At 40.1% G+C, this 13,636-nt stretch overlaps 1 protein-coding gene across 1 annotated transcript in view; it reads left to right on the top strand.

The window, feature by feature from the left end:
* Positions 1-13,636, top strand: part of ARSB (arylsulfatase B) — an 81,993-nt gene that overhangs the window by 1,183 nt on the left and 67,174 nt on the right. The window contains exons 2-4 of the mRNA XM_054397557.1: positions 2,201-2,387; positions 5,384-5,574; positions 6,131-6,338. Coding sequence (XP_054253532.1) covers positions 2,201-2,387; positions 5,384-5,574; positions 6,131-6,338 — 586 coding nt within the window. The remainder of the gene's footprint in view (positions 1-2,200; positions 2,388-5,383; positions 5,575-6,130; positions 6,339-13,636) is intronic.

Consider the following 13,636-nt stretch of genomic DNA (forward strand, 5'->3'; position numbering starts at 1 on the left):
GATTGTTAAGGTGATACTCTTTGCAAGCAACACTGGTTCCATTCCTGGAAACAATAAAAATTAATAGGAAGATGTTACCAACTTTACCAACTTTTTGAATTATTTTATTAAATAAACCAAGAAGCTCAATATGAGCTGCCAATGTACACTTGCAGCCAAGAAAGCCAACCATATCCTGGGCTACATCAAGAGAGGCTTGGCCAGCAGGTCGAGGGAGGTGATACTCCCCTTCTACACTGCTCTCATGAGATGCCACTTGTCCAGTCTGGAGCCCCTATTACAGGAAAGATACAGATGTGCTGCATCATGTCCAGAGAAGGGCCATGGGGATGATCAGAGGGCTGGAGCACCTCTGCTGTGAGGACAGGCTGCAAGAGTTGGGGTTATTCAATTTGGAGAAGAGAAGGCTCTAAGGAGACCTTATTGTGGCCTTCCAGTATCTGAAGGGGGCCTACAAGAAAGCTGGTGAGGGACTTTTTAGGGTGTTGGTAATGATAGGACCAGAGGGAATGGATCTGAGCTAGAGGAGGGTAGATTTAGACTAGATGTTAGGAAAAAGTTCTTCACCATAAGAGTGGTGAGACACTGGAATGGATTGCCCAGGGAAGTAGTGGAAGCTTCATCCCTGGACGTTTTTAAGGCCGGACTGCATGTGGCTCTGGGTGACCTGATCTAGTGTGAGGTGTCCCTGCCCATGGCAGGGGGGTTGGAACTAAATGATCCTTGAGGTCCCTTCCATCCCTGACAATTTGATGATTCTATGAATTCTTTGCTGGGGCCTTTTCTAAAACACAGAACTTAAGTAAGAAATGGCTTAGGGTTAGCTAGGTATTGCTGCATCTAATCTTAAAAGTCGAAGTTGGATATCCTCATAGTTTAGTCCAGATTTAAATATCTAACTTGATAATTTAATCATCTTTCTGCAGACCTTTTTACATGTGAGTAAAATAATACTAGAAGATTGAACTAATTTTTAAAATACATTTGGGGAGACTTCCAGTGCAGGAAATAATTATGTAGTAAATATGTGGGATTTTGTTTTGTTTAGCTTCTGTCATTCACTACATTAATAAGATTTTTTTTTTATACTGCCTATAGAAAAAGAGAAAAAATTATGTTTTTTCCAGCCCCGGTTTCAAAGACAATAACTAGTAGACTCTTTGTAAGAGTGTACATACATAATTGCTTAAGATCAGGGCTTCTTTGGTTTAAAGGTAATTTCAACGTGTTGCTCAAGGGATACTTTAAAAACTAGTTGTGGAGCTTGCTACACTGGAACGCTTAGTGGAGTTGCAAAATCTGGTGTCTTGTGATCTTAGGGGTCTTGAAGGTTTTGTGCTTTGACAGAGGCAGATTACTGGAAATATTTAGTACATAACCAAGTTATTTATATTTGTATGTATAGCCTTGGTCTAGGTTTAGGGTAGTGCTGTTTTTTTTTTTTTTTTTTAAAGATAACAGAAGTCAGCTTACAGTACACAGTGACTGAGGAGATTCTTTGCGACAAGCAAAATGTACCACTTGGAGTATCATTGTCAGTCATAGTTCTGTAAAGAGATACAGATTTCACTGCTTGTTAAGATCAGAAACTTACGTGGGACTATGAAAGGTCAGATCTAGACCATGTCTAAATCTTGTGTCATCCCCAGTATCCAAAAGTTTTTTCTTTCTGTGGTGCTTACCCTCACTGTAACTATGTAAATAAATATATAAATGTGTGTATATAATGTCCATTTAGAAAAGTAATTAAAAATTAACTATCTTTCATCATCCTTTCTTCTGGTGATTCTTCAGGCAAAAGCTTGGTATCTTCATCTGCCATGCACCTTTTTGCCCATCTCTATCCCATTTAAAATCTCATTCTCCATGTTGAGATACTGTCTCTAGCCTTCACATAGTGCTAATTGTTACCTGTTAAAAGTTTTAGATGAGGACACAAAAGGCTTTGTTGTGTTTTATTGCACTTGCTTTGGCTGTACAGATCTTGTTAAACCCTGCAGTGCTATTTCTTTGTCTTTCTCCATGCTACGTCAGCCCTTTACCTGCAGGTTCCTTGTCATCCTTGGTGCTACACTGGTAGAAAAGAGGAATCCCTAAAACTAATGTGAGCCTCCATTGTAGCTGTTTCTTTCTCCACCTGCTTGTTAAGTACCCTATGGGAACACCCTGCTTCATTGTAACTAATCCTTTCCTCTGCTAGATCCATACAGGTTTACAACACCAGATCATTTGGCCATGCCAGCCCAGCTGTGTGCCACTGGATGAGAAACTCCTCCCAGAGCTACTTCAAGAGGCAGGATATGTTACTCACATGGTGGGGAAGTGGCACTTAGGGATGTACAGAAAAGAATGCCTTCCAACCCGCCGAGGATTTGATACTTACTTTGGTAATGGTCAGATTTAACATGGGCAATAAATGCAGTATTAAAATTTGTGAGAAACTGACTCATTTGTCTAAGAACAGCAGATTTACTATTGGTGTGTAAGTAAATCAGTGCCTAAGCATGCATATTTCTAAAGTATAACTGCTTAAACTAAGTGCCTTAGATGCATTACCTAGTCTTACAACATATTGAAGAAAATGCCATAATTACTGAGTGGCTCCAAGTAAGTTATTTCTTATCATGTGCAATTAATTTGAATTAGAAAATTTACAGTGTAGTAATTGGTTTGTTTTGATAAGTGTCTTTATTCTGAGCATTTTGTGTTAGATCAGAGAGCAGACATGACTTACTCTTCAAATAATTACACTTCTGAAAGCTGATAAAAATAGACATCATACCATGCTGTATTCATGCTTTGTGAATAGACTATCATTGGTTTTCCAGAGTTGCTGTAAAACAGTATCCAAAAGGTCTGTCTGCAGGAACTCCTAAGTTATGAAGCCAAACAATCAGACTTAAAAATTAATGCCAGAATTAACTTGTGCAAGTGTGAGTGCAATACCTACAAAGCACCTTGTAGGAACACATTGTTTATTCCTTCTCTTGCGAAGGGTCCTACCTCCATATCGATTGGGCCTCTATTAGTTTTGCACAAGTGTCACAGATGTTACGTGAATCAGGCTGTCTGCATTACCTCCCATTCTGCATGGTACTGAATGCCAAGTGGTCCATCTCCACTTGCTTGTTTATAAGGCAGTTTCATTGAATGGAAAATTTCAGAACAGTTCATTGTCTTCAAAATATCTGCAAGCTGGGAAAATGAGATACTTCTTGTTTTCTTCTAGAACTGAGAAAATGAGATTACAGAGAAACTTAAGCAGAAGCCTGTGTCACTCTTGTACAACAGGACTTACTTAAAAGAAGAGGCTGGCTATGTGCCCTTTGTAGACAATGTCGATCCAAATTTCAGGTGGAAAGGGATTGGTTTATCTCTTTTGACTCTTCAGGTAGCCTGTGGCTGTGGTTTCACAACTGAATTAAGCTGTCCTATATGGATCATAAAACAGTGCTTTCCTGCTTAAAAGTGTATGTTTCCTCCTGTCCTGTCTCAGGAGCTTGGGATGTTTTTGGCATCACAGATGTAGGTAGGCTGATGTAGGTAGGCTGCTGCTCCATGAGAGATCTCACCCTATAATTGTGCAGGCTCTTAGTGAAGGAGGGTTAATACAGGCTGGCTCTGGACACAGTCATTGTGTGCTACCAAAGGTTAGGGCTGAGCCTTCCGCTGGACAAAAGAGAGAAGCTCTCTATTAATCCCTCTCCCTTCTCAAAGGGGAAGATAAAGGGGAAGATACTTCCAATACTTATGTATTGGAAAAGAAAACTAAAACTTCTTTAATTAATCGTAATAAAATAAGGAAAATAGTAATAGTCCCAGACTGACTCAGTGGCAGATGAGGATGTATTCAGGAGCTGGATTCAGTAGCTGGATTGAGGAACACACAGATTGATATCAAAGGCAGAAGAATGGCAAAGTCCTTCAGACTGCAGCCATTAAAGAAGTGGGCTTAACCCTTGTGATTTCTCAGCATTATACTGAATGTGACAATATGGAATAGAATAACTTGTTCATCATGTTTGTGTCATCTGTTCTGTCTACTCCTCCCTGTGTATGTGACATTTTCACTTGGAGCACTCCAACGTGGTACACAACATTTAACAGTGCCCTTGCTTTACATAGAAGCAAGTATAAACAAGAGCCTTCTGCATACCAATCCTAGTAGTACCTGTACACATCAAGTGTTATCACTTCTAGAAGCTGACACTGCACAGATATGCCATTAACTTCAGAAAGTGCAGTTACCTGGAAGAGACTGAGCTGAAAAGTAAAATTAGTTCTGTCCTACCTCAAACCAGGGCAAGTGGCCAGTGTGACATTATATTTCACAGGATGTCGCAGTTTAATATCCTGTTAGTGTTCATGTAATTTCAGTAGGCATTGATTGCAACTAGGGGCATTTGAATCTTTATCACACTTGACACCGTGCCTCCCACCACGGGCACTCAAAATGCACCTTGCAGGGCTGAGTACATTGATGCAGGCAGTTTGCCCACAAAACCAGTCTTCGTGTTTTCAAAGAAAAGCAACTTTTCCCTCTTAAAAATGTATTAGAAGATTGTATTGAAAACAGAGCTTCATTATTTCTGTACATAATTTCTTGCAGAAGTAGCTGTACCTGAAACTGCTGAATAAAAATTCAAATTAAGTTCCTCCATTTTGTATTTTTATCAACAGTTTTAGTTTGGTGTTGCTGAATTTAAGAATGTGTTCATGCAGGTTCATCTTTTTTCATGGTATTGGGGGATAAATCAGAAATCTAATTTTAAAGGTGAATAATTACTGAGACTCAAACTGATTGCTGAGATTTTTTCCTGACCATTAAAAAGCAAGGATACTCCATATATAACAGGATAGAACTTGGTAGAAGCAAATCTGCACCTGTAGCATTTTTGCCTTTTTTTTTTTTTTTCTTTTGGGTGTCTTTGAATAATGTCCTTTTTTCACCAGTTGGTGTCAGCAGCAGATCAGAAATCACTTTATTGCTGGTGTAAAAAATACTTCATCTTGGTTGGTTTTGAATAAGTAAATACTCACCTAAAAAAATCAAACCTTCTAATAAGAGAGAAATCTCACATGAAAACAAATATACAAGATCATACCAGCTAGAAAACAGAGTAGTAAATGGATAGGTTAGTGCCTTTGCTATGAGTGCACTAGTTTAAGGCTAAGGTCTTTGATATCAAGTTACGAATAATTAAATGTTGAACTGTTTAAACACCTCAGGGGATATTACCACAGATGGTCAAATCTGGGTTGTTTCAGCTCAAAATCAGTAGCGTTTTGACATTTATTTGTGCGTTTTTTTTCCCCCCTCTTGATGTAAATGTTTATGTATCATGACATTGGCTCACTTACTTGACATCTTCTCTTGTTCTAGGCTATCTTCTAGGGAGTGAGGATTATTATTCTCATGACCGTTGTGTCCTCATCAAAGCGAAAAACATAACACGCTGTGCTCTGGACCTTCGAGATGGAGAAGAAGTTGCAACTGGGTTTAAAAACATATATTCCACTAATTTATTCACAGAACGAGCTATAGATCTTATAGCCAGTCACAAAACCGAGAAGGTACAGCAAGCAGCTCTTACTTTGACAACTTCAGCACCAAGGAATGTTTTAAAAAATGTTAATGAAATATTAATGGAGAGGCCTGTGGCTGAGCTGTAATTCAGGGCTGTTCAGCAGGGTACATAGAGTTGAATGTGAGAAGTAGCCCCAGTAAAACTTGTCTGCTGTCAGAATCAGCTTTGGATGGCACAGCCCTGGCCTACTTCCCTTCTCTGATTCTTCTAATAATGAAAGAAGTAGATGAATTTATAGAAATATTCAGGATGTATTTTGCTCTTCTGAAAAGAGAATGGAAAATTTAATGGGAGAAGTTTCACAGAAAGAAACTTACCAACTGTGTTACAAAGAGAGGATACACCTGATTTTTTTTCCACAGACTTGTGAAACTGCTTTGTCAAAGTTTTATTTATGCTTAGGGATTAGATGAGAGAAATGTAGAACAAATCAGAACATAGTGCTTGCAGCTATTAATGTATGATGGCTGCTCTTGCTGCATTGACTTTTACATTTAGTACTGTATATTCAAGTAATTCCCATTCTATCTTTTCCACCCCAGCCCCTCTTTCTCTACCTTGCTTTTCAGTCTGTCCATGAACCCCTTGAGGTCCCTGAAGAGTACCTGAAACCGTATTCTTCTATTAAAGATGCAAAGAGGCGGCGTTACGCAGGGATGGTGACTCTCATGGATGAAGCCATAGGAAATCTTACTGATGCTCTGAAAAGATACGGTCTTTGGGACAACACAGTTCTTGTTTTCTCTACAGGTATGTTAATTTAAATACTCTTTCAGTAACATCTTTGATACAATGTCTAGCAAACTGACTGAAGTGACTCATGGCTCCTCTGTCCTTCCTCCACATAATTTCTAACTACAGAAGAGCAATGAAAGTAAACCAGGAGCAGTTTCTCTCGCCCCTCTTACAGCTTTCTTAGGTATAACAAAAACAATTCTGAAGATGTGCCTGCACAAATGGAGACTACTCCTATTGGAATAAAACCAGCACTACCTACTTGTCACTGCAGTTACTGAGTGTCTGTCAGAATCGAATCCCTGCTGAGAGCAATATACCAAATCAGAGAATGCATTGAGTTAGAAGAGACCTTTAGAGGTCATCTAGTCCAACTTCCCTGCAGTAAGCAGGGACATGCCCAACTAGATCAGGTTGCTCGGAGTCCCATCAAGCCTGACCTTAAATGTCTCTGGGCATGGGGCCTCCACCACCTCCCAGTGCTCCACCACCCTCATAGTAAAGAACTTATTCCTAATATCCAGTCTAAATCTACCTTTCTCCCATTTAAAACCATTGTTCCTTGTGCTACATGCCTTTGTAAATAGTCCTTCCTCAGCTTTCTTGCAGGCCCCCTTCAGGAACTTTAAGGCTGTTCTTAGGTTTCCTGAGAGCTTTCTTCTCTCCAGGCTGAACAACCCCAACTCTCTCAGCCTGAATTCTAGCTCTCTGATAATTTTTGTGGCACTCTTCTGGATACACTCTATCAGGTCCATGTCCTTCTTGTGTTGAGGACCCAAGAGCTGAACATACTGCTCCAGGTGAGGTTTCACCAGAGCATTGTAGAGTGGCAGAATCACCTCTCTCAATCTGCTGGACACGTTTCTTTTGATACATCCCAGGATGTGATTTGCCTTCTGGTCTGCAAGTGCACATTGTTGACTCATGTCCAGTTTCTTATGCACAAGTAGCCCCAAATTCTTTTGTGCAGGGCTGCTCTCTATCACATCATCCCCCAGCATGTATTGACAACATGGCTTGTTATCCTTGATACCCTAACTTGGCCTTGTTGAACCAGCTTGTCCAGTTCTCCCTGGGTGCCATCCTGTCCCTCAAGCATGTCAGCTTGGAACCACTCAGCTTGGTGTCATTTGCAGACTTGTTGAGGGTACACTCAATCCCACTGTCTGTATCATTGATGAAGATCATAGAATCATAGAATAAACCAGGTTGGAAGAGATCTCCAAGATCATCCAGTCCAACCTATCATCCAGCCCTATCCAGTCAACTAAAGCATGGCACTAAGTGCCTCATCCAGTCTTCTCTTGAACAGCTCCAGTGATGGCTACTCCACCACCTCCCTGGGCAGCCCATTCCAATGGGCAATCACTCTCTCTGTGAAGAACTTCCTCCTAATATCCAGCCTATACCTCCCCTGGCATGACTTGAGACTATGTCCCCTCATTCTGCTGCTGGTTGTCTGGGAGATGATACAGTCTGTACTGGTCCCAGTGCAGACTACTGAGGAACAGTACTTGTCACCCATGTCCATGTGGACATCGAGCCATTGATCACTGTCCTCTGGATGTGACCATCTGACTAATTCCTCATCTGCTGAACAGTCTGCCCATCTAATCCATATCTCTGCAACTTAGAGAGAAGGATGTTGTGGGGGGACCATGTCAAAGGTCTTGCACAAGTCCAGATAGGTGCCCTTCCCTTGTTCACTGATGTAGTCACTCCATTGTAGAAAGGCACTAGGTTCATTTGTACTGAGCTCTGGGTATCTGTGTGGTCAATCTATAAACTACCACGTGTTGCATGAAGTATGAACAGCCAGACAGCATGCAGTTTGAAGCTAAAATTATTTCCCATGTACATGTAATTTTCTTCTCTTTTGAAATGGTTCGCACCTTACTCCCATGAAGCAAGGGTCTGCTAATAAAAAAGTGTAATATATGGTGATACAGTCTGAGCTGTCAAATTACAGGCTAGGTTTTTGTATATACTAGCAGACAACCTGATTTCTAAATTATTAGGGTAATGCAAATCATACATTACCAAGTCACCTCCTTCATTTCCAAATTAGGCATAGAACAGAACCTTTTTGAAATACAGCTGCTTGGGTGGATTTCAGGAACATAGTTTCTCCAGTTTGGTTGTGAGTGGATAGTAGCCTCTCAGTGCTTAACAGTTGCTCTTTTGACCAGGTGTTACGTGTTAAGGCTGTCAAAATGGCAAATTAATTTTGTGTGAACACTTGGGAAAAATACTCCACAAACTCAACAACAACAACAAAACCCAGAGTCTGATGAAAATGCAATGGTATCTTTTTGAGTTTAGCAGCTGCTTCCTATAGTACTTGGAATCTTGGAATTTCATTTTGAGTACAAACCTGCTTGCCTTATGGTGTTAAATTTGTGTTCAGGTTCTGGCTCTAACAAGAATCCATTACTATGCTGTGCCTGTTTCTGTTTGCAGTGTTTTCATATTTAGAACTGAAAGTAAGCATAGCCATATGGAAAATGATACCAATATTTATTCCATATGGAAAAAATCTAGTCTTTTGTGATGGGGTCCTGGTAGAGTTGTTTCACTAATGTTTGTTCAGTATGCTGTGGAATAAAACTAAAGACATCTGAGTTGGAATTACAGGGTATGGCTTAATTAAAAAGACATCTATTTTCTGTTTACAAAACAAATTTTTTTCCAAACAGTGACAGTATGCCTACTTTTTAACAGTAGTTATCTTGCTATCAATTAGTGGTAGTTTACAACAGGAGTTAAACATTTAGAATAATTCGTTGTTTGCCCTATTTAATAGGACTTACCCTGAATTAATTGACATTTTAAACTGCAGGGAGTGGAAATTAATATGAAGGAAATACAGAGAAATCAGGCCTAGATCAAGCAGACTGGGGGACAGTGATTCAGTTTTTTCTGTGTTCTGTCTTTACTTCAAGCAACTATCCTTTACAGGCATAAACATTGCATATATTAAAGACCCAGTTTCAAAAAAACCCAAATGTTGAGACCATTAAGCATTAAAGAAAGGCCAAAAAAAAGTGAAATCTGTTTCGCTTTTCTATTTATGGCTTTTGCAGTTGATGTGTTTTAAAATGAGCATGATTGAACATGGTTGAAAAGAAATACAAGCAGGCCTGCAGTTGAGCACCACATGCAGAGAGTTGTGCTACGTGAGATCTCTCTGCATAGCTTTCAAGTCCTTTGTAATTGGGAGTCCCTAGTGTGCACTAGTAGGTAATGTGAATATTACAGTATTACCTGCAGCTCTTGATGGCATGTCTGTGCAAGGAAGCTATGTCCCCTCTCTCTGACACAGGTGCTTGCCTAAGACTGGGAGACCCTCCTCTTGCTCATTATGGCAAGTGAGAAAGATTTTTTTCTCTGTGATCAGGAATTATCTTCAAGAAAGTTCTTCCATTTTGTGGGGTTAAGACTTCAAGGTAGAATCTAGAGAAGGAAAAGTGTATCCATAATTTTAATAAGCAGTACCTATGTTATTAGAAGAAATAGTAGCACAAGCAGCTAAAGACACAGGATCGTAAAGGCACTCTCTGTTTTGTTAAGAGCCTGTAACTATAGTGTTGGAAACCTATAGAAGAAAAAGAAGTGAAGACCCCACTCTTACAGTTGATTTTACTGGATTAATTACTAGACCTTGTTTAGTTGTGGCCAAAATCCACACTTCAACATTTGCATCTCCAGCTACTACAAACTGGCCCTCCCATCCCCCCTGCCCCAGTAATTTACAAGTGATCATTGCTATTGTGTGGTATAACAAGCAGCATAGCAATGAATGTGCACTCTTGTGGCTGATTCCTTCACTGTAAAGTGTTGTCCCCAGAATTAGACATGTCTTATTAGAGGGTACTGATTGAAATAATCTTTGCTGTCATTGCAGATGTATTTTTATTAAACTCTTTTTTATTTCTTCGTACTTGTATATGTTACAGCTTAACCAGGGTTGCCTTGAAAACGTGCTGATTGGGAAGTGGAAATACTATACATTTTAAAAGAGCCTGGTAAAATGTGTAGAAGAACTCCCAGTTCTTCTTTCAAGTGGCCTGATGGGGACACCAGGCCAAAAATGAACCAATCTAGTCGTTAGCAAAGTCTGACTCTCAGCATATTGTGTAATCAGCGTCTCTAGTGTCTTTTTGAGCATCTCTGCTCAAAGAGACCAGTAGAAGCTATTTCTACTGGTAAAGAAGAAAAAGAAGAGCTAGTTCAATGGTATGTGGTGTTACATTTCTGTATCAAGTAGCACCTTGAAAATTCTTTAAGTGGTGTGATGTGAAACAGACTTTGCTTTTGTGGAGCACCTTCTATACTGCAGATATAAGTAAGTCTACACTAGTGAGATCAGGGGCGAAAATGAAATCACTGCCTATTCAAACAAAATTAATAAAAATGAATGCAGCAATGTCTTGGGTTCCCATGGCCTTTTGTCCACTTGAAATCAAGAAGACAGAGCATTTATTTTTCTTGATAGGAAATGTAAGGGATTATAACTTGCAATTTTCCTGAATAGGGCCTTGATTTAAAATAAATAAAGGTCATAAAAAGCATTCAAGTGGGACAAATTTACCTCAGCACTATTAACACTGCCTTAGAGTCCAAGTTTTGCTTCAAATATAGACCCGTGACTTGAGGTGAGAAGTGGACCTTTGCTGTAAGTACTATGTGTTTGTAGTTTCTGCAAGTAGTTCTGGTGGGAATTTATCAACGTTAGAGCAAAGGAGTCTGACCTCTCATTTCAGTTCTGTGTTGAAGTTACTATCCTTTATTTAGCTTTCAGATTATTAATGAATTAAATAAACTCACTAGTGCTCTTTCTTCCAGTATGTATATTAATTCTTAAATTCAGATTAGTAGTGTAGTGTCTGGTAGTTGCCATAAGAGGGCTTTGAACAGCAATGTGGAACATTTCAAGCATTGGTTTACATTGCTAAGCGAAAAACATTTAAAGCCTTCCCCATAATGGAGCATGTGACAGTGATAACTGTTCTCACTCCAAAAGAGGATCTTTTTATCAGTTTACAGTTATGATTAATAAGAGCACAGATTGTTTTGTACATACTTACTGGTGTTTATGTAGTCTCTCTCACACCTCTTTTTGTCCCAAAGATATGCCCTCATAAAGACTTTTTCTTTTTTTCCCCTTGTTTTTCATTCCAGCCAGCATATTGTGGCTTTTGTCTAATAAAGTATCATGACTTTTTTCTCTTTGTTTGCTTATTTACGGATCCTACTTTGGTAGAAAACAAGGATCTGACTGTCAGTGGTTCCCTAAGGGCAGTTTTTAATCTCCTACCTGATATCTTTGCTCCTGAATAAACTCCTGCTTCTTAACACTTCTGCTAGTAAGCAACCTCGGGGAGACTTTTAGTTGCAGACTGTGCAAGCCAGCTGAAAGACGGATTAGTTAGAACAGTTATTCTCTGGTGGTGGTGTCGGAAGTGCTAACTTGAAGTTTGTGTTGTCAGATTTTTTCAGTAAACCTAGTCAATTACAGACCTGAAGACCTACTGTAATTGATCTTGTCAGAAGGTTCTGAGAGATTCAGTGCATTGCCAGTGAGGAAGATGCCTGGGCATCTACTGCCTGAGCATTTGCTGCTTCCTAAGGTTCTAAGAGGAAGTAAGCACAGGTGTGTTAGCTGAATGCACCTTCAGTCACAATAACTGAGTCCATATATCCCTAAATATTACTTTTCTATTTCATGATTATTTAATCTTGTTGTTGTACAGGCAGAAGTATTTGCATTGGTCAGAGTTGTTGTACATTAATGATAAATACTAAGAGGTGCACGTGGTTAGTGTTTTATGCTCCAGTGTTAGCTTGATGGTAGGAATAGATTTTAGATGGTAAGAATATATTTTTTATAAATAGAATATCTTCTCTGGAAAATGCTGCAAATAATAGCCATCTAGACTGATTTGTAAGAATATATTAGCAAAGGCAGAAATACTATTCTATGATGGAAATTAGTTTCAGAAAGAAAACTGAAATGATGTTCATAGTCAATTTTTTCCGTTTTTTTTGTTTCCCATTTTAAAATTCTGTGAAAACTCCACATGTTTTGTAGGAAACTTTATTTATCTTCCCTTCCTTCTGGCATAATGGAGCAACTTATCCTTGGTGCTGTCCTTAGGCATATCAAGGACAAGAGGGTCATTAGGAGCAGTCAACATGGTTTTATCAAAGGGAAGTCATTCTGACCCACCTGATAGCCTTTTATGAGGACATAACCAGGTGGATAGATGACGGTAGAGCAGTGGATGTGGTTTATCTTGATTTCAGTAAAGCATTTGACACTCTCTCCCACAGCATCCTTGCAGCTAAACTGAGGCAGTGTGGTCTGGATGATCAGGTAGTGAGGTGGATTGAGAACTGATGGAAGGAAAGAAGTCAGAGAGTTGTGGTCAATGGGATGCAGTCTAGTTGGAGGCATGTATCTAGTGGGAGTCCCTCAGGGGTCAGTACAGGGACCAGTTCTATTCAATATATTAATCAATGACCTGGATGAGGGAACAGAGAGCACTGTCAGCAAGTTTGCTGAGGACACAAAACCGGGTGGAGTATCTGACACACCAAAGGGTTGTGCTGCCATGAAGCAAGACTTAGGCTGAAGACTTGGGCAGGGCAAAATTTAATGAAGTTCAACAAGGGCAAGTGTAGAGTCTTGCACCTGGGAAAGAACAACCCCAGGTATTAGTATAGGTTGGGCACTGACCTGCTGGAGAGCAGTGAAGGGGAAAAGGAGCTGGGGGTCCTGATGGATGGAAAGTCAACCATGAGCCAGCAATGTGCTCTTGTGGCCAAGGCAGCCAATGCCATTCTGGGCTGTATTGGAAAGGGTGTGGTCAGTAGGTCGAGAGAGGTTCTCCTTGCCCTCTACTCTGCCCTGGTGAGGCCACATCTGGAATATTGTTTCTAGTTCTGGGCCCCTCAGTTCAAGAAGTCCAGCACAGAGCCACAAAAATGATTAAGGGAGAGAGGCATCTTCCTTACAAGGAGAGACTGAGGGAGCTGGGTCTGTTTAGCTTGGAGGAGACTAAGGGGTGACCTCATTAATGTTTATAAATATGTAAAGGCTTAGTGCTGAGAGGATGGAGTCAGACTCTTCTCCAATGAAAGGACAAGGGGCAATGGGTGGAAGTTGAGGCATAGGAAGTTCCATGGAAACATGAGGAAACATTTTTTCACTGTGAGGGTGATGGAACACTGGAACAGGCTGCCCAGCGGGTTCTGGAGTCTACCTCTCTGGAGATATTCAAAACCTGCCTGGAGGTATTCCTGTGTGATCT

Source organism: Indicator indicator, chromosome Z (assembly GCF_027791375.1).
Source record: "Indicator indicator isolate 239-I01 chromosome Z, UM_Iind_1.1, whole genome shotgun sequence".
Classification (NCBI taxonomy): domain Eukaryota; kingdom Metazoa; phylum Chordata; class Aves; order Piciformes; family Indicatoridae; genus Indicator; species Indicator indicator.